Raw genomic sequence first — 20,388 nt, forward strand, 5'->3', positions numbered from 1 at the left:
TAGCCAGATATTCCGGATCCTTAGGCGATAAAAATAGAAGATGCCGCTACTTTAATCCACAACGGGCAACGGGCGTACTCCATGGCTAGCTTAAAGTAGCTACGCTCCATATCGCAAAGATATCGAATAGTGTAGGCATTGATCTCTCCAACGATATCAACGAATAATGGTTAAGCGGAAAATAAGCAGCGGCTAACGCGTCTCATAGGATCATTGCCGCGCGTCAAATGTCCAATGATAATGTACCGATTGGCACTCACATGCTAGTGGCTAAAGACCGATATCGGCGTGAGCTCGGACCGCAGTCGCATGCCTATTTTTGACTCACCGCGTCGAGCACAGCTGGTTACATAATCCGTGGCAGAAAAATGACTTAAATCAGACGAACCTGAAGCTTTTAGTTTCTTGTATGGACTTCTTCTATATTTCTTGTTGTCTTCAGGTTGAGAGCTTCGAGGGTTGCTGTCTGGATACCGTATCACCATCTTTTGTTGGGACACACGACCCTTGTAGTTACTTAGTTCCCTGTCCAATTGCTTCTTCTTCCCTGCAACATCTGATAAGACCTTATCTCTCACCTTTCCGCCAAAGCTGAGCTCCCCCCGGTCACAGCTGAGCATCTTTATCCAAAATGCCGATGTAAGAGAAACTTTGTCCTGTATCATCCCTACACCTATGTGAGATGCTAATTAATTTGTTTGCTTGCACAGGCTCAAGGATCCCTCCAAAAAATACAAAAAATTCCAGCCGATTGACCTGCCAAACCGTCAATGGCCAAGCAAGACAATCGATAAACCGCCGCGATGGCTGGCCACAGATCTTAGAGATGGCAATCAGAGTCTGGTGGACCCAATGGTGAGTATACCATGTCTCCTCGATCACTTGCTGCGTATATTCCCAAAGATATTATGTATTCAAGTGGCTCTGCTAACATCTGACTCATAGAATGGGGAGCAAAAACTACGATTCTTTCGTATGCTAGTGGGCATTGGATATAAGGAGATAGAAGTCTCGTTTCCATCAGCTTCCCAGACCGATTTCGACTTTACACAAGACCTCATCAAAACTCCTGGAACTGTCCCAGATGATGTCTGGCTGCAGGTTCTCTCGCCCTGTCGTGAGGAGTTCATTCGACGCACTGTCGACTCCCTGAAGGGCGCAAAGAAAGCTATTCTCCACATCTACCTAGCCACAAGTTCATGCTTTCGACGCATCATCTTCAACATGACCAAAGAACAGAGTATGGAAATGGCAGTACGGTGTACGAAGTACGCTCGATCTATTACAAAGGATGACCCAGCAACTGCTGGCACAGAATGGCGATTTGAATTTTCCCCTGAGACTTTCTCTGATACCGACCCTGAATTTGCTCTGCAGATATGTGAGGCCGTCAAGGAAGCATGGGGGCCAAGTGAAGAGGCTCCCATTATCTTCAACCTACCAGCTACCGTCGAGATGTCTACCCCTAACGTATACGCTGACCTGATTGAATACTTCTCCACACACATCTCCGAAAGAGAGAAAGTTTGTATTTCCTTGCATCCACACAATGACCGTGGATGTGCTGTTGCTGCAGCAGAGCTGGCCCAGATGGCTGGTGCACAGCGCGTTGAAGGTACCTTGTTTGGAAATGGAGAGAGAACTGGAAATGTTGATCTCGTCACCCTCGCTCTCAACCTGTACACGCAGGGTATCTCACCTGGTGTCGACTTCTCCGACATTCTCTCCATCATTAGAGTGGTAGAAGAATGCAATAAGATCCCGGTTAACGAACGCTGGCCTTACGCCGGAAAACTGGTGTTCTGTGCGTTCAGTGGCAGCCATCAAGATGCTATCAAAAAGGGATTCCAAGCTCGTGCCGTCGCTGGCCTCAAAGACGACGACCCATGGGAGATGCCATACCTGCCTCTCGATCCACAGGATGTTGGTCGAGACTACGAGGCTATCATCCGCGTCAACTCCCAGAGTGGAAAGGGTGGCGTTGCTTGGGTTATTCTCCGCAGTCTGGAAATGGACCTCCCTCGTGGCTTGCAAGTTGCATTCAGCAAGATTGTACAGAAGGATGCAGACCGTCTAAACCGCGAATTGAAGCCCAACGAGATCGTCACTTTGTTCGAAGAGGCTTATCATCTCAAGACAAACCCTCGCTTCAACTTGATAGATTACAATATCACTGCAGATCGGTCTACGTCCCCGGCTCCCCCGGCTCCAGGCAAGGCTGTCAACACTCAGAACTTGAAGAGGCGTTTCACCGGTATCATCGAAATCGATGGCATACAACATGGTATTGTTGGCGTTGGAACTGGTGCTATATCTGCGCTTGCACATGCCTTGAATTCCCTAGGCATCGACCTTGACGTTGTTAACTATACTGAGCACGCTATCGGTCGTACTAGAGATGTCAAGGCCGCGACATATATTGAATGTACTGCCGCAGGCTGCTCTCAGAGCGTCTGGGGTGTCGGTGTCCATCGTGATGTTGTCCAAGCCAGTTTAATCGCCTTGTTGAGCGCCGCTAGCTCGGTAAGTTATCCTCGCCTCTGCCCTATGCAAATTTAGGCAAAGCTAACTATGTCTGTCTAGTTCCTTACCTCTCGAGCAAGCACTCTATTCCGCCCAACTCGTACGCAAAATTTTAGCCAGGCGGACATTGATGCTTTAGAACAGCTCCAAGGGTATATGCCACTTCCAGCTAACGGCTCGGAAAATAAAAAGGTAAATATCAGCGCCTTGGAATCTGCGGCAGAGAATCTGTGAATATAATATTTTCTCCCTCTTGAAACGAACGGCCAATAATGTATGCCTCTCCTTATTTATCTGAAATGGCTATTTTGCCAGTCTTTAATATTTCCCCTCAGGCGTTGGCATATCACCGTGTTCTAGCTTTCACTCCTAGCTGCACAATAATTCTGTCAATCTACAAAAAGTTGCCGATTAGTTTTATCATTTGCGAGGAGTAAGGAATTGAAATAAAATAAAATAAAATAAAATATTTTAATAAGAATCAAATATAAATTATTCGTTGGTTTTTACATAGCGTACATCATGTCATTATGCGCTGGGATGCCGGAGCGTTAAAATGGCCGAAGCGCAAAGGAATTTCTGCCATAGTCCTTGCTATCCAAGCAGCATTCATTACTGGTGCTGAGGGTGAGAAGCACCTGTATCCTCCGTCCAATTATCGATGATATCATAAGCTTCGTCATCATATTGCGTATTGTTATGAGTGCCTCCATTTTCATGGCCGACAATAGCGGGATTAGGGCCATGGAAATTATCTTTTTGAATACTGCTATTTCTCACCGGTAGGGTGTACGTAGTGGGAACTTCTTTTCTCTTCGCCGGAGGTAGTAATTGTGTCTTTTCGAAAATCCCAAAGTCTGGTGCTGTTGAATGCGGTCGGGAAATAGGTTCGTCTCCATTATGAACGCGCAGGCCGCTTCGAGGAGGGGAAGTGCTGTTGTGGCGAGGAACCTCACCGGCAATAGGGGCAACGGCTGGAGAAGCCGTTCTGTTTATGCTGCCACCACTACCATTACCAGCATAGCTTTCAGGGCTTTGGACTCGTTGAGCATCCGGATTACCCGCAGGTGAAAACTCCCTTTCTACACCTTCTCCGGTGGGAAGCGTTTGCTCCTCGGCGTGAAGAGGTTGGTGATGTGACACATCATGATTCACCGTGCTGGGATCCTGATAGTGCTCAGCATTGTCTGTGCCTATAAGAGATGGATCAATATAATCCACAATACCTTCAGAAAGAAGGGGGTACTGTTCAGCATGCTCGGCAGGCCCAGTAACGGGTGGCTGTTGCATCTGACCATAGTCTTCTGGTTCGGGATATGGAGAATGGGTTTGTGGCTGAAGGATGCTGGAATCCATGATACTGCCAGCTTTAGAAGATTGGCGTCGTTCTGGCCCTTCGCCGCCCTTCATCTCGTGGCTGCCACCATCGCGGATGTTGAATTGAGCGATTGTTCTTAGTTTCTGCGTAACCCAAGTAGCAAGGATTTTTCCACGTTGTTTTTCGCCCAAGCGAGATCGAGGGAAATGTCCACGAGGGACAAACGCCACAATGTCCGTAACTACTTGGTGCTCATTCAGTACACTGTTCACAATAACAGGCACCATAGAGGCCAAGTAGGCCTTGCGGTTAACTTCTACCAAGGCGACCGTCAAACCGCCTGCTTGGAAGACAGCACTATGAATTTGTTAGAATGTTGCTGCAAGGTCAATTTGCCATATAGTGAATTATGGTACTTACCTCCCGCCCTTGACGATATTTCTATGGCAATTTTCGATAGTAACCTCGATATCGACGGGGAAATGGTTAAGGCCGTTGATTTCGAATGTTTCTCCTATACCACCAAGGACGAATAGAACTTGCATCTCAACAGGCTGTCCACCAGGCCCAATCGGCCTTGTCACAGTATGCAAGAAGCCTAGATCGCCTGTACGGACATAGACGGCATCTGGGTCGCCATCAACAATACGTCCTCGGAACCGCTCTAGATCAAACTCTTGCATAGATCCATAGAAGGCCTTTGCACACGCCTCAGATTGAACCCAAATCTCTCCATATTCCCCAACGTGAGATAGGCAGCAAGTCTCAGGATTCACGATGGCAATCTGTGTGCTAACAGGAACCATACCTGAATCTTGGACGAGGAGGGCATTAGTTGCAGTCTCAGGATCAACGGGGTATATGTATCCTTGTCTGAGATATAGTGTATCAAGCCAAAGCTCAATTGGCTCTATACACATGTAGGACCTCGAAGCTATCATCGGGTTAAGAACGTGTGAATAAATGGTGTTAATGGCAGTTCGATCGAGACCGACAGCCGCAAAATGCAGTCGAACTTTCTGGTCTAAATGGTATAGTCAGTATCCTAGTAATTTGGAGGACGGATATTTCGAAGACATACAAACATCCACCTTTGGCCTTGAGTCAGTTGCCACCATCAAGTTCTTTAGCTCATGAAGTTGGAACCCCTTTGCGGTCATGCTACTCATAGCATAATCCAACATTTGGCCGGTAGCATATGTATCTTTAATCTTATACCTAGCCAAAGTGTGGAATAATGATGACGGGTTGGCAGCAAAATCAACCGGGGATACAAGGTAAGTAGGAGCCCCTAATAAGGACCGTTAATGATGTCACATGCAGTCGAAGATATATACGGACACAACTTACCGACGTAGATTCCCATTAGACACGTATGGATGAATCCGAGACCCATGGTACTTCGAATACTTCCAAGCACAGGACGGGAGCTAGACATTTGGCAAGTCTCTTTCTGGACTTTACACATGCCCATAATTGTGTCATGGCCAATATGTACTGACAATCTTCTTTGATCTGGTGTCCAATACGTCCACACCATTGCTGGCAAGTGAGACTTTATAACTGCTTCACTTAGAGTGAAGCCCAGATGCCGGCATCCATGAGATTGTTTGGGCGGTTTTGCGGTGTTATAGGTCTGAGGCACATTGACCCGGAGAACATTTGCTGACTGTTTGATATGTTGGGCAACGACCTTTTGTTTGAGTAAGTCATTCACGTCACTGTTGACAAGTATCACCTTGACGTGGAAGTCCGAAATCAGATGAAGCAAAGCTGGGGCATCCTCAGACAGTCGGTTCTGGTCAATCGGCGCCATTGGTATTATAACCAGGCCAAGGCAGAGACAGGCATGAACAGCATATACGAAGTCTTCGGAGTGGGTATACATCAATATCACATGGTCTCCTTGTCGAAGTTTGACTTTATTCTTCAGATATGCTGCCACAGCCGCGACCTTGGTATCGAATTTCTTCCATGTTATAGCTTTGCCTTCCCGGCCACGACCATCAATAGAGCAGTAGCAAAGCTCCTCTCCTTGCCTGCTGACTCGCCATTGGAGTAGATCAACAATGCTGGCGAAATTGTTTAGGGGGGTAGATGTCCGATCATCCATTATTACATCTCTGATATCAACACCAGAATATTGCTTTTCTTGCATCGCAAGTGCCTCCTGACGAACGGCAGATGATGAAGGAGACCAGATTCCTCCTGCCGGATCAGTACCAATAGGCAGATTGAGTACTGCTCTTTCAACACCAAATTTGACGTGGACACAGGGTAGGGTACCATTGTCGAATTCCCTACGACACAACATATTTCCTATTTCCTGGCGGCCATTTCTAGTCGATCGAGGTAGGGTATTAGGCGCCGTGATCATGATGCAGTAAACCCTCAAATGATGCTCCTGATACAGAACTTCAATGCATCTCTCAGCAAGAGAGTCTAGAAGTAAGGTATCAAGAACACGCGGGGGGCCACCAGAAGTAATGGGCGCGGTAGAGGCCGCGTATGACTCCAAAAGGATGACAGGTAAATGCTCATCATTAACAAACACGTCGAATGCAGAACAGTCGTGGATTTTGGGAACGTTTTTCATGATGCTGAGAATCAAGTGCTGAACGAAGTAATAACGATGCTCGGTGTTTTCAACTCCATGTTCCACCCATTCTACCTTTTGGCGCAATCTATCCTCGTATAAACCAAGAACGAAAACCTGTCCCTCGATAATACATCCAAGTAAGCCCGTTCGTAAGAACTCTGGTTCCACGATTACTGGAGTAGGACTGCCCTCTTGGAACCTAAAGGGACGAGCATGAAAAATAGTTTCAGTGTGTTTTGGTAGTGCCCAGAATCCTCCAGATAATGATGGTGAATCGACCCAGATCTCTCCGATAAGATTTGGTGTGCAAAGAAGTCCGGTTTCCGGGTCGACGATAGCAAGAGTGGCATCGGCAAGGGGGTATCCAAAAGCACCAACTCTTACTGAGTTTGGAGTGGTGTCTGCGAGTTTCCGGGCTTCTTCACCCAACGCGAGGACCACGACATCATTGTTCTTCAATGCTTCTTTGTCCAGTAATACCTCGCTCAGCTCGTTCCTTGGGGATTCTGTTTTTGGAGAAGCCGTAGGAGCTCCACCAATCAAACTGCTTCCAAAAGTAGGTTTTGGTTCGTCAGTTTTTTCCTTTTCTTCAGTCTTGCTGTCCTTGTCTTCCTCTACGGGGTGCATTTCATGCGTCAGGGGGCAGCCCATTCGCTCTTCACCTCCAAGCCAGTCCCGAATAGATATCACCATTCCACCATGCTCTGGTAGACACAGCATAGCAGCGACTAGTTCCCGAGCTCTGGGGTTTCGTAAGGGGCGTAGCCATCTATCGGCCAAGATTTCATGAAACTCACAATCAACCGACAATGCATCTATAAGACAGAGTTTCAAGCTGGAAAAGTTCGGTTCAACGTTTTTCTTGAAGTTTCTCGTCGTCATGGGGTCCTGTTGATAGTTGTACACGGCGCGTTTTAATCCAGTATAATCTGCGGCCAAAAGAGTAGCTCTAAATTTGGTGATCAAACTGGCGTATAGACCAGGAGTTTCGACAGCGTGAGATTCTAGCCATACGGTAGTATGTCCTCCGTATACAGTTAGAAGTACTCCCAGAATCATCCCGATTCCCTGTCTAGGATCAAGGTAGGTCATCAAGATTTCAGCGGGAGATTTTGGGCGGTCAGGGGAAGGTGGGACAGATGCAATGACTGCACTGAATGAGGCCATTTGATGCATGATTGTCCGGTGGCTCAAGACAACGCCTCTGAGGTCACCGGTAGGAGCACGGGAAAACTCAATGTAGGCCAGGTCCGGGACAACGAGTGCAGGAACATCTTCTTTTTTCTTTGGATGATAACTGCCGAATTCATTTGTTTTCCACCACTCCACGCCTCTTGGCCAGTTGAGTTTTTGGGTAGTGATATCTCTCTGGAACGTCTTCAGGTTATTCTCTGTTGTCAAAGCAAGATGAGCTTGTGTCGAGGTGAGGATAACGTTTAGACTCGCATAGTCTTCCAGGTTATTGATGGGGACCGCAACAACACCGGCAATAAAGCATCCCATTAGCGCCACAGCGAACTCGATGAGCTCACTATCCCTATAGACCAGAGCAACCCTATCTCCTCTGTATAGATTGCTTTTGTCTCGTATAACTTGAGCGACCTTCTCCGCTCGGCTACCTACTTTCTCCCAAGTAATTGATGCGATTTCCTTGCCACGCTGATCAAGAACCCAATACGCTGGCTGTTTTGGCAGTGTGCGTGCACGATGTCTGAGAACAGTCGGGATATTATCAAAGCTTGACATTGGTATATTAGGGTTATGTGGGTCTTGAACATCAAATGGGATATCTCGGGGCTCGAGAGGAAGAAGGTGGTTGACAGCAGCTCCACCAGGCATGGCTGACATTGGCATTGGAGCAGGAGGTATGTTCGCGGTAGGAGAAAATGGTTCCATTTGAGAATATCGTTGAAGGTTCTGTCCATAACTATCTCTCCTGGGTTCTTGCTGGTGGCCAGCAAAGTCGGAGAAATAGGCTTGCTGCGAATCGATGGTTGAGTGTCGTGTTGGCGGCTCGATTTCAGGCTGCTGGTTCGGGTTGAATGCATAATTCTGGCTTACCAGCGTCCCCGTTCGGGAAGCTTCATAGCTATCCGTAGGACCTCTTGGAAGGAAAAGCGAGTCATACGAACCCACTGACTGGTTTCGGTTCCCAGTAGGCCCAATGGGAGCTGTAGGTGGTGGTGCAGAAGGTGTAAGGGAGAAGCCAAGTTCCTGTTCTTGAATCCTTGAAAGTTGGCTGCCCAGATAGGGGCCATAATTAGGGTCTGCCCCTGTTGTCTGTTCGCCACTAGAAGGCCCGAGTAGATGCGAAGGTATATGGTGCTCTGGCTGCTGCCGGGTGCTCGGCGGAGAAACGTTTAGAGGAAGCGGTGCATGAGCTCCAGGACCAGCCGGGCGTTCTCCGGATGAGACATTGATGGTCTCAGAGCCGCGCGGTATCTGCTCAAAGCTTAATGGTCTATGCAGGGGTGGGTTTTCCGGCTGGCTAGCGGCAGGCTGTGGCATATATTGCGATAGAAGGAGTGCGCGGCGCTTCTGGTACCTATATCAGAGGTCAATCGTCATTATACAAGGCTTCCGGTACTCATAGTCAACACCACGAGTGGTCCCAGTTAACATAGGTATGGCCGTGGTTATCGAACCCCCGCCGCCGAGCTATCGGGCTATGACAGCCTTGATAAGCTGAGAGCTATGGAACTTACCCCTTCTCCGTAATATCGCCATCCTATATGACGGGTTCAGTCAGTATCCTGCGGCCGTGAAAAGACAGCAAAAGATAGAAAAGAACTGCCATACCTCCAGTTCAGCGTCAAGCTGTCGCAGCGCCGCTTGGAGTTCCGGGTTATCCTCCGCCATGATCTAGGACGAAAGCGATGTGGTGCGCCTCACTCAGGCCACTGCATGACAGGTCTTGCTGGTCCGGAGTAGTGGGAGAAGGACAGCGCAAAGCATAGAAGACCAGCCGACGTCTTAGGGACCTATCCAGCCGCACTCCTCAAGCTGAGATCCTCCTTGTCGTTCTTTTCTCCTCGTCGTCGGCTTCGTTTGCTCTCGCTGAATTTCGACTTTCGCGCTTAGTTTGGGGGGAGGGTCACGGGATCAGGGATAAATATTTATCCGAATAGCTTAGTCATACGTGAGTAAGCTGATGAAAAGCCGAAGCCGTTAAAAAGAAGGAAAGGAAAAGAATATAGAGAAACGCCAGACGTTGAGAAAGCGAGAAAGAGAGAGAAGAAAAAAAAAGGGACATTTAGAGGTGAGAGAAATGGCAGTTGATCAGGTTCCTGGTAGCTATATATCCTCCTCGTGATGGTTTATTTTCACAAGTTCCCGCCTCTGACGATCGATGTCGGCGGTGTCTTCCAGACTGTCAACAGTTGACATGACCAGTGCAGATGACCTCAATACGACAGGCACGTCAACATACAGGTAGAAAGCCTATCCTAACCAGACTGATACAATGAGGGTTACTTTTGGTAATGGCCTGTCTCTCTCATAAGCAGTCAAGTCGAGATTCCATGCAGGGAAACAGGGAGCTGGCTTCTTCCATGAGGGAGATGGCACCGGATCTATGACCTGGAGTCCACAATGAAGACCATGGCATGAGGTAACACCGAAAGCAATTAAGATATTTTGCTACTTAACTTGCTTCTATGATACCTCCGTTTTATAAGGTCCTATCATGTCCCCGCTATGATCACGCCATGGATGGTTTGTGGTTCCTCTAGCTGCCACCATTTATCGCGTCACATTTACAGAGCGAAGCGTACCCGAGACGACCTACCAATGGTATTGGCAGATCACATACGGAGTACTCTGTATATATCTGAGCGGAGTTTTACCAGAGACCTACTACCTTGATTTCCGCGAACTGCTTCAACTGAGGCAAGTAGTATTTTATTAGCTTGCCTCTAGCATGGACCAATAACAGCATCGATATATCAACTTCATGAACCGCTTTAAGTGTCACATTGGATGAATGAGGCCCTTTGGTAACGGAGACAAATGCTCGACGTCTGCCTTTCCATCTACACAGCCATCCTTTGGTCCAAGAGATATCAGCCTGATGGCACAGCCGCCAAGGCAGTCTGCGTATTAATACTACAGTTTATTATGTTTTGTTTCTTTATAAACCTTGAATTAAGGCATGCATTTATACTTCTGTGGCATTTCAGAACGGAAGCTTACATATTCTGGAACGCCCAAGTATTGTTTTCATACTTGAGTTTATCTCCCGCAACGGTGATTATGATGGGACAACAGCCTTGACACGGCCGCATATCCTGATACGTGGAGATATTGACGCTTTGCGCACAATATCTACAATACCTCCTCGGGTTACAGCCCTGCTGTACCCGTAGCGGGTACTCCAGGTAAGAGAGTAATGATACTCTCGTAAGCCGCAGGAGCGCGAATTACGGGGTGCAGGATCGAAAACTGGAGCACAGCCAACACGGCAGAAGAAGCGTGGCTGCCTACCTAGCGTCCGCGCTCTTTAAAGCCAATTTGAAGTAAAGTATGTCGGATCCACAGATCTGCTGGCTTTAATATTTCTCATGCCGCAAAGCACAGCGGCACTAGACGGGCCTTTACGTTACGTACTAACCGTTTAGGGTTGCCTGGAATTCCTTACTTATATATAAGGCCGCTTTTATGTGGTAAACTCAAGGCTGAATGGATATCACAAGGGTTTTGAATAGTGGTTATCCGAGGAGCCCTCAGATATAAAACTCTATGGCTCCCCTCCGTCACAGCCTTTGTTGCTCTCTCGTCCGCGTTACCAAGTGGCTTTCCATCATAAGTCCACCGCTATCATGATGTTCTACCGTCATTTTGCAGCGTTCGCTGCTATTATCACATCTACTTCTGCTTCATGTCTGCATGGAACCAGTTTAGCACCACGTTTGGTCAATCATGATGGCACGGTCCCAATCGCAACCTTCAACTATACTGGCGAAGGCGGTCCCCTGCATTGGGTTGGACTCAATGCTACTGCCAACAGAGAGTGCGGGCATGGCCAAACACAATCCCCTATCGTCATCAACACGGCGATCGTTCCGCAGGTACCCAAAGGTTCAGTTACCATGAGCATTCCCAGTGTCTTATCGGCAGAGTTTGAAAACCTAGGATCCACTGTGGAGGTAATCGTCGGAGGAAAGCTGAAGGCCAACGACAAAGATTATGAGCTGGTACAATTCCATTTCCATACTCCAAGCGAGCACCGAATTGACGAGGAGTACTCCCCAATGGAGGTTCACTTCGTGTTCCAAACTTCAGGTAAGTTCATTAAGTTTATCCAATATATACCTTAACCCTATTTCTCATCTCGAACCTCTCCCCTGAACATCCGAGCCCCCCCAGTCTATATCCCCCCTTTTATATAAGTCCACCGGCTAACACGGATGTGATATGCTGTTCAGATAAATCGATTGCTGTGGTTGCGTTCCTCGTGGAGTTGTCCCCGTATGGCCGTTCTACTCCACTTCTGACTCAGGTGTTTGCACATCTGCATCGGATCACAACCCCTGGCACAGTCACAAAGACAAAGCGACTTGATTTCACAAAGCTCCTCAAGCATCTTCACGCCCATGATATCTACACGTATACCGGATCGCTCACGACTCCTCCATGCAGCGAGAAGGTATCTTGGTATCTCAGTGCTGCTCCGCTCACTATTAGTGTATCGTCATTCAACGCCCTCAAGAAGATTGTCAAGGTCAATGCTCGTTACACTCAAAACTCACCCGGTCTAAAAAACCTGATGGAAATCGCAGCGCTGGACGTGGGATGCCCCAGCAGCAGGCAATAATCAGGCCATTAGGGGCGTGTCTTAACTTCGGGTTCAGGCGCTCTCCGAGACGGGATGTACGGCCACGAATAGGATGCGGGCCGTCTCTGTTCGGGGCTTGCAGGATTATACTCTACTGGATTCACATGCAATACTTCGCTTACATTTTTGCTTCGCTGGCCTTTTTGCTTTGGTGGCTCCGCGGATTTGACCTAGATATTATTCAAGTATATAACGCGGCATAAATTACTGTAATTATAATCTTACTTTTATGTTTCCAACGATGCTTGCTTGCTCGTGCGTTCAGGGCGCTCCTAAATTAATATTTGCCCAGGGTTGGAGAAGAATCAACTTATTATTCCAAAACCTCTATGAACAGCAAACATCAACCTTCATTCCGGCAGCCGATATTATCTACCATGCCGTACTCCGTATCTTCCGCCCAAGCCCATCGTTCGCGCGGAGGGAAACAAAACTATAACTATATTCACTGCCACTTCGCCACCCTTGCTACGCCTATCCACGGATTCGATAGTCTCTTCTTTCAAGCCAAACCTTCTTCTGAACCATCTCTCCGTCTAGCTGAACTTTTCCGGTCTCAAGGGGTGTTTTAACGAGTCAACATCCACCGGGATACGCATGATTCCCCTGTTTCAAGCCAGCAGCTAGTCACAAATCTGCGTCCCAAAATAATAGGGGCTGGTACCGGCCAACGTGCCGAGCATGCATCTAAGGATTAGTTACAGTAGTTGGTGAACCATCATGACCATAGCGAGGTTAACGCTGCCGAGCCGTCAAAAGCAAACGCCTCCTCGCCAGATATCTTGACTTCCAGCACAGCTTCGAGGCTGAAAAGCTTCGATAAAGCTTTAATTGGCCGCTTTGCTAGCCTCGCACTCATGCTCAACCTGAGTCTCTCGAGTGGATGGATGTAGGGCTGACTCGATTTCAAACAGGCCTTATACATACTCCTGTGTTTTGCCCCAGGGCTAAGCCTGCCTGCTCCCTCGTGTCTAATCAGCGGCTACGCCAGTTTAGCATCTGCAAGGCTGAGAAACATCTCTCGGAACGGTCGAGAGACGAGACGGCAACCCGTTCGCTGCGGGGAGAATGGATCACAGCATGCTGCACAGCAACATCATGCGTACCCCAGTTGACAGCATTTCCTGGGTCTTATATCTGGTGGAGACGGAGCGTAGGACATCAGGAAAATTACGCAGTTAGTTGAAGATTGACAGGGCGTACCTGAAGTTTAAAGGCTCTTCTGGCGCTTGCGGATATTAAATAATAATACTATGGCTATGGTAATGATCCTCTGGGCTCTGCCGTCCAAGAAGTATTGTGTGCTGCCGCCGAGATGCCCAGCAACGGAATGACAGTCTAGGCGCAGGCCAAGTCGAATATCCTGTGTGGCTATTCGTGTAAAATCTCCGTAAACAGAATGCCATGCATGTTCCCTCCCGGCGACATGGCATGGCTCGCACGTCCGGAAGCGATATTTCAGGTGTCAATGCATACCCAATTGCCCTGAGCTTGGAGATACCTTGAATGCACAGATGGGAATTCGAAAGTCCTTCAACAATATTATTATTATTATCATACTAAAAATTCACTGCATCCCTAACGCTGACCTGCATACCTTAGAGACGCAGGTTATTCATAAAATACATGCTGACAACATAGTCAATGTACATAGTGTATAAAGAAAACTGCCCAGCTACGGCTGATAGAGAGGTAACATTAAAAGGGGTTAAACTCCGCCCATCCGGACCTCCCTTGCCCGCCGCAAGTATTCTTCATCGACGTCTTCTCTCCTTTTCAGAAAATCGGCATCTTCAAAATCGCCACCACCACCATTATTGAAATTGAATGCGAGGTCCCAGTTCTCCTGTTCTGATCTTCCCTTCAGTAATGATGAGGAAGGAGAGGATGCCTTCGATCTCAAGGTTCGTTGTCTCCCACTCCTAGGCAATAGAATGGGTCGAGAATGTGAAGGGTGAATGCGTGAGGGAAAGGAATCCTGACCATCGAAATCCTCGTCATCTTCTTCAATTTCGAATCCACGTTTATACGAATTAGGTCTTGGAATCGATGAGGAGGATTCAAATGATTGGGTGGACTCCTGGCTGCTAAACGGAAGAGATTCCTCGTCCAGCTGTCTTGCAGCTGTCATTGGCTCAGTCACAGCTGCTGAAGGCTGAGGGAACGATTGTACTCCATAATTCCCAACCTTGAACGCTCCGCTGAAGGGGATAAGTTCGGTATATGCAGGGGATATTGAGCTGTCTGTATAATGTTCGTCCCGGGGTGTAGTCTTGGATTGGTGATTGTTGGCCTTGGCTATGAGTTTCGTTCGGTATCCTTCCGGCACAGCTTTTCGAACTCGCATGCCAACAGCAAGGAGAGACGACTGTATCGTGGGAGGTAGGCTTGGGTGCGCCGAGTGTGTGGGTGCGTTGTAGTTGAAATGCGACGAGGGTTCGCTTTCTGTTTGCTGTGAAGGGGAAGGAGAAAAGTACTGCGTAATAGGGACCTGGAATCTTCGTTTCTTTGACGAGGCAGATACGGCGGTTCCTGGAGCCATGGCGCAGGGCGATGTGTCTTGGATTTCGAGTTGCAGGGTGGCCTATGCAGACTGGATATTACCGCAACTCTGATTTTGATAATAATCACTTCTGACAAGAGGAGCGGTGAGCTGATATAACCGTTCAGATAGCAGTGGTAGCAATGACGGCAGTGGTGGCGGGAGAAGATGTCGACGATAAGGAGAAAATCGCCGTCTGCGTCTCTCTTTCTCCAAAGTCACAAAAGACGGAGGTTGGGAGAAACTCTAAAAACGCGAGACGCGCCAAAGCCGCGGAGCGCGCTTCTTAGGCGCCAATTTAGCCTCTTCTGGAGGACGCGACACTGGGACGTGTTGAACGGTGATAGACGGCGGTTATCCATTATATACAGAGTGAAGATTTGAATAGATGAAGGGCAGAGAAAAGAGACGTCTTATGTATTAACCAATCTACAGTATATATGGCCAGGGGGTATCTATCCCTGGTTTCCTCGCTTCCCTCCCCGCTTGTTCCGCTCATGATGCGCCCTCAGCGTCGCCCGGGTCTCAACAAGGCTTCGCTTCCCCTTTGCCTTCGCCTTGCCCAGCGTCATCATGAAGTTCTTCTTCCTGGCCTTCTCCTTGTTCGTTGAGCTCTTGCCCAGCTTCTCCTTGGTTTCCTTTTTGCGAGCGAGCTTGCTCTTGAACTCAGAACGGTCTGTCTTGGTCTCGTTGACGTGCGCAATCTTCTCCTCTCTGGTCTGCTTCCCAGCCGAGAGAGCAGCGAGGCCTTCGATCTCTGCAGCAGTCAGAGGATCATCAGCATGTCGGTTCGCAGCAGCTTGCTGTAGCAACCTCTTGCGCTTGTTCTCAGGGAGCAAGGCGTTGACACTGGCAGCGGCCCGTAGTTCTGCAAGTTTGGCCAGGTCAGCAGGCGTGAGAATGCGGGTTGTTGCGAGACGTGATATCTTCTTTGCCTCAGACTCTTCCGTTTTCTTATCATCGCCAGCTTTAGTAGCATCTTCGTCTGTTTTGGCCTTCTTGGCGGTTGGTTCATCGTCTTCAGAGTCACTAAACACAATATCAACATCACTTTGGACGTCAATCCACCCGCCAGAGTCGTCGCTGTCATCCTCCTCCATGTTCCATGCCGCCCAGTCATTTTCATTCTCCTCGTCTTCATCGGACTCCCCGTCAGATGGAAGGCCATTCTCCCTCCTGTTCTTTCTTCTTTCTTCCTCCTTCCACTTTTCAAGCAGCTCGAGGCCTTCAATTCCACCGATTTCCTCTTCTCCATATCGTTGTGACTTTTTCTCTCCAACCTTCAATCCCATAGCTGCGTCTTTGCCTCGATCCCTCCTCTTCAGCTTTTCTGCGCCGACTTCTCGGTATAAGCTCAAAAGACCCTTAGCTGCCATCATGACGCCCTTGTCCTTACTCTTCCTATACATCACAAGGTCTTGTAACAGGGTATCATTCATAGCCAGTGGCTGACGAACACATATCTCTCTGATGGCATTGAGACCTGCTGATGCAACTTCCGCGGCAGAACCTTCAGAGACGAATTCGTTTGCAATCTTCTGAATCAAAGGTTCTAAGGTATCTGGAGGAACAAGCGAGTGGCATGATTGAGCTAGTGATGCTAGGAAAGAGGTGACGGACGGCTGTTTTGGAGTGAGGTATTTCAGGAAGTAGGAGTAGAGCTGGATGATGGTGAGTTTGTGTAAGCCAACTAGTCGAGAAACTAGCTGTAGCACCAATAGCCTCTGTTCAAGATTCAATTTCGCTTTGGTGTTTTGTAGATGCTTCTGAAATAAGTTCTCTGCAAAACCTTGGGGGTCATGTAGAAGGTGTAAGGCCGAAAAATTCAAGGGGTGAGGAGCGTTCTTTTTCTTCTCCTTCTTCTTCACTATTGCCTTCGCCTTTTCAATGGCTTTTGCTCTTTTCTTCGACCCCTTGTTGATGGTAGCTTGATGTTTGACCTTGCCAACGTCTATGACATCGTCATCACTGCTCTCATCCTCAAGTTCTTCTCTCTCTTTATCACCACCCAGGAAGAACCGGACACCACCAATAATAACCTTTTCATTATCAGCCAGGGCAGCTTCTTTCATGATTTCCACCGCTTTTGATTCGGTCCATATCTGGCGTTTCCATAGCTCGCGAGTAATCTTTACCGACCAGAGAGCCTTGCTTGAAGATCGGTCAGCAACAACCAGGTTGAACAGCACAGTTTGGATGGTTCTATTTAGTTTGTGATTCGTAGTCTTCGCATTAGCTGACCGTAAGTCTGAAACTATTTTTTGGAATAGGAATGCTCGGAGTGTTTTGCTCGGTGTCGACACTAGAATAGGGAATAATGTCTGGAGAAGGCTGTATATCAACGTAAGTATATGTCTAGAGCGAACGAGACACAGGCTGTACCCTTACGTCGAGGAATCAATTATATCTTTCCGCTTTAATAATACCAGGCTGCCCACGATTTTTTCCCGTAAATCTGGACTTAGCACCGCGTGGTGAAGCGAAATCATCTCAATCAGCTCTTGCGGAAAATCTTTCGTTATTTCTGGATAGCATTCTGCAACATGCGCCACAAAATCAATCAGATCTATCAAGGATATTATTCCGGTGTCGGTAGCAGCTGAAGGAGCAGCCATGAATATCCCGCGGTGGTTTTCATATTGAAGGTGCTGGCTTCTGAAGTCTTCGACATAGGATCTGTTGCGCAAGAGAAATGGTTAGCGATGAATATTCGCTGACCACAGGTCCCAGTATATTGGATATATATTAAACTGTGTAGCAAGAGATGTAACGTACTTTGGGTCTCGTCGAATTTTGTACTGTAGATTTGTTCTTTTGGATATGAAGAGTTAGCTGCCTGTATACGAAAGAAGCGGCAGGATCAAACCACGAAACGAGAGGGGACCGGCATCACTAACAGGTCAGCATCGACCTTCTCCAATGCGCCTAACTTGCGCTTCCCCATTATGCTCCAGTTAATTAAACGAAGGTGTTGGTCCGGTTGGTGTAATTGAGAAATTTGAAGGCGCAAAGATAAAAAAAAGTTAAGTTACTATCTTATCAAATTTTCACGATACACTAACTTTTGGACTGCCTCGGGGTCCCAGACAGCCAAATTTTTCGTACACTCCCTGCTGTGCTAAGTAGTGCATATACTGAGAGCGATGGCAACCGCAGTTTAATAGAAATATAGCTGCTAAAAGATTCCTTTACATTTCAAGGTGAGTCAAGTTCGGATCAGCCGAGGCACGAATACTACAATCCCTTGTCAATAATGATCGTACAGATTCAATGAATTAATGGATCGTTGTCGAAATGTAGATCATAATAGTTTGCATTGCGGCTACATTAGAAGAAAGGTCATCCATCTTGGATTTTTCTTGTTCCCTTTAACACCGTATGGTTCCCGTGGCCCAAATTTCACACACAAAATGAAGAGCCGAATCCATACAGAAGTAAAGGACAATTTCGTCCTCGCCTCACATACACACCCATGCGCAATACGTCAGGGAAAAAAAACGCAATAACCCCCAAATGGCAAATGTGTATTCCTTGCATTTTGATTTTTTATCGGTTACTCTTGGCGACACGCTCCAACTCGTCCTTCTTCTTGATGGCGTAAGAGTTTGAAGAGCCCTTGGCGGCGTTGATAAGCTCGTCAGCGAGACATTCAGAGATGGTCTTGATGTTGCGGAAAGAGGCTTCACGAGCACCAATGGTGATGAGAGCAATGGCCTGGTTGACACGGCGGAGAGGGGAGACATCAACAGCCTGGCGACGGACGGTACCAGCAGAACCAATTCGGGTACTGTCTTCTCGGGGACCGCAGTTGGAGATAGCATCGACGGTGATCTGGATAGGGTTCTGGTCGGTCATGATGTGAATCTGAATAAATTAACGTTAGCCCGGTCGTTGATCTCGCTAAACTTGATCTCTAGTAATATTTCTGAGCATTGAAGATAGTTTCACGTACGATCTCGAAGGCGTGAGCAACAATTCGGACGGCCATGACCTTCTTTCCGTTGTTTCGGCCGTTCATCATGAGCGAGTTGGTGAGACGCTCAATGATGGGGCATTGGGCTTTCCGGAATCGCTTAGCAGCATATCGGCCAGCGGAGTGAGGAACGTAGACAGGTTGTCGGATCTGGATGTAATCGCTATATGCGCATGTCAGCTTCCAGTTGCGCTCAGTTTAACAGTCCTTTTCCTTGTTCAATCCAATGCTTTGTATATGTTCTTCGTTTCATTCCAGGGGGGAGGAACCGATATCGCGCAGTGAAGAGCCTGCAAAGAAGACGGAAAGACGTACGTCAAAGAGATGTCTCGGACCTGGATGTCCTCATAGCTCCATTTGTTGAAGAGCTTGATGTTGCCCATCTCGGCGGTGACATCCTTGGGCAGCACATCGTAGGCGCCGGTTTCGACCTCAACTTCCCCGTCAGACATGTTGGAAGCCGTTTAACCGTGAGTCGACGAGTCGATATACGTGGACGCAAGGGCGTTATGGTGGTGGTCGGCGATTTCGTCCAAGTCGTGCTGCTGGTTTCTTCTTCAAGGGAGAGAGGAAGAGACTTGAAGTTGAAGATTCAACTTTCGACTTTCGCTTAGCGACTTTTTTTTCTTGTTGCGTCTTTGTGGGTTGCGCTTTAGGGCTGAGCGCTGATTGGCCAACAGACATTCAGCTTAGTCATTGGTAAACGAATCACGTGAAAACGTGGAATCCATGGATCTGTATTACTCATACATTACTCATCGTGAGTTTGTCATCAAACCATTCACGTGACTGTAATGGACTCTTGGAACCCAAAAAGGAAATTCACGACGACGGTGAGGACGACGACGAGGTGAAAGACGGCGATGGCACAAACCAAAGACGACATCCAAAGGACAACACAGCGCTGAGATTTTGTCTATCAACTTCTCGTTTTTGCAAATGAAACACCCAGGTCCTACCAATGGTTGGCCAACACACTGCTCTGCCTCGAAGAGCTGATCCTGCGGGTTCCTGGCATGAATATCAGCAGCGTGGAGCTCGCTGATGGACACCTCCAGAGTATACAGAGAGACCTCGATGGAAGCAGAAAAAAACATACAAGTCTATGGTGTCAATGTTGGGCCAGCGACAGTAATCATCATTACCTGATTTCTGTCCTCTGGGGTACTCCGTACTATGGAGTCGGATTCGCCCTTGATTTCACCCGCTGCGGGGCCATCTTCAAACGGCCACATGCAAAGAGTGACAGGCTTTTGCCGCCAACGTACGGAGTCGCCAAAGTACGGAGGACGGAGTACATATCCAACGGTTGCCATGCAGCAACATTTCACGAATTCATAGTCGGAGCAAAAGAGCCCAGACCAAAAAAAAAGGTTGCTGTTGGCCGAATTACCACTGGAGAAGAGATCATCCCAAGCTTTCCCTTCAGCAAGCGCAATTCTCATTGGTGACCAGAGCTCAGACGGCCAGTGCTAGCAAGCGGTTTTCTGACCTTTGTGGCGGCTTGTCTGTCCACTCACCGTTGTCGCGACCTCACCCTTGTTGAGAGTGTATATTGACTCTCGGGCCTTGGCGAAGGCGAGCCCAATCACTCGCACGC

General features: G+C 48.0%; 6 protein-coding genes across 6 annotated transcripts; 2 read left to right on the plus strand and 4 right to left on the minus strand.

Moving 5' to 3' along the window:
• Positions 1–975: 975 nt before the first annotated feature.
• Positions 976–2,757, plus strand: TRV_07146 (uncharacterized protein; the record flags this gene model as incomplete). Its single annotated transcript, XM_003018781.1, has 2 exons — positions 976–2,523; positions 2,584–2,757. 2 exons carry the CDS (start codon positions 976–978, stop codon positions 2,755–2,757), a joined length of 1,722 nt encoding a protein of 573 aa, XP_003018827.1.
• A 378-nt stretch (positions 2,758–3,135) lies between these two features.
• TRV_07147 (uncharacterized protein) lies at positions 3,136–9,299 on the minus strand (the record flags this gene model as incomplete). The annotated part of the gene is made up of 6 exons (XM_003018782.1): positions 3,136–4,198; positions 4,262–4,860; positions 4,927–5,132; positions 5,192–8,985; positions 9,146–9,168; positions 9,240–9,299. The coding sequence occupies 6 exons, from the start codon at positions 9,297–9,299 to the stop codon at positions 3,136–3,138; spliced, it is 5,745 nt and encodes a 1,914-aa protein (XP_003018828.1).
• A 1,958-nt stretch (positions 9,300–11,257) lies between these two features.
• On the plus strand, positions 11,258–12,252 carry TRV_07148 (uncharacterized protein; the record flags this gene model as incomplete). Its single annotated transcript, XM_003018783.1, has 2 exons — positions 11,258–11,720; positions 11,864–12,252. 2 exons carry the CDS (start codon positions 11,258–11,260, stop codon positions 12,250–12,252), a joined length of 852 nt encoding a protein of 283 aa, XP_003018829.1.
• Positions 12,253–13,981: 1,729 nt separating this feature from the next.
• On the minus strand, positions 13,982–14,815 carry TRV_07149 (uncharacterized protein; the record flags this gene model as incomplete). Its single annotated transcript, XM_003018784.1, has 1 exon — positions 13,982–14,815. The coding sequence occupies one exon, from the start codon at positions 14,813–14,815 to the stop codon at positions 13,982–13,984; it is 834 nt and encodes a 277-aa protein (XP_003018830.1).
• A 455-nt stretch (positions 14,816–15,270) lies between these two features.
• TRV_07150 (uncharacterized protein) lies at positions 15,271–17,430 on the minus strand (the record flags this gene model as incomplete). The annotated part of the gene is made up of 2 exons (XM_003018785.1): positions 15,271–17,017; positions 17,204–17,430. 2 exons carry the CDS (start codon positions 17,428–17,430, stop codon positions 15,271–15,273), a joined length of 1,974 nt encoding a protein of 657 aa, XP_003018831.1.
• A 931-nt stretch (positions 17,431–18,361) lies between these two features.
• On the minus strand, positions 18,362–19,240 carry TRV_07151 (uncharacterized protein; the record flags this gene model as incomplete). Its single annotated transcript, XM_003018786.1, has 3 exons — positions 18,362–18,679; positions 18,768–18,951; positions 19,104–19,240. The coding sequence occupies 3 exons, from the start codon at positions 19,238–19,240 to the stop codon at positions 18,362–18,364; spliced, it is 639 nt and encodes a 212-aa protein (XP_003018832.1).
• Positions 19,241–20,388: the final 1,148 nt, after the last annotated feature.

This window comes from Trichophyton verrucosum (genome assembly GCF_000151505.1).
Source record: "Trichophyton verrucosum HKI 0517 chromosome Unknown contig00901_1.f1.exp, whole genome shotgun sequence".
NCBI lineage: Eukaryota > Fungi > Ascomycota > Eurotiomycetes > Onygenales > Arthrodermataceae > Trichophyton > Trichophyton verrucosum.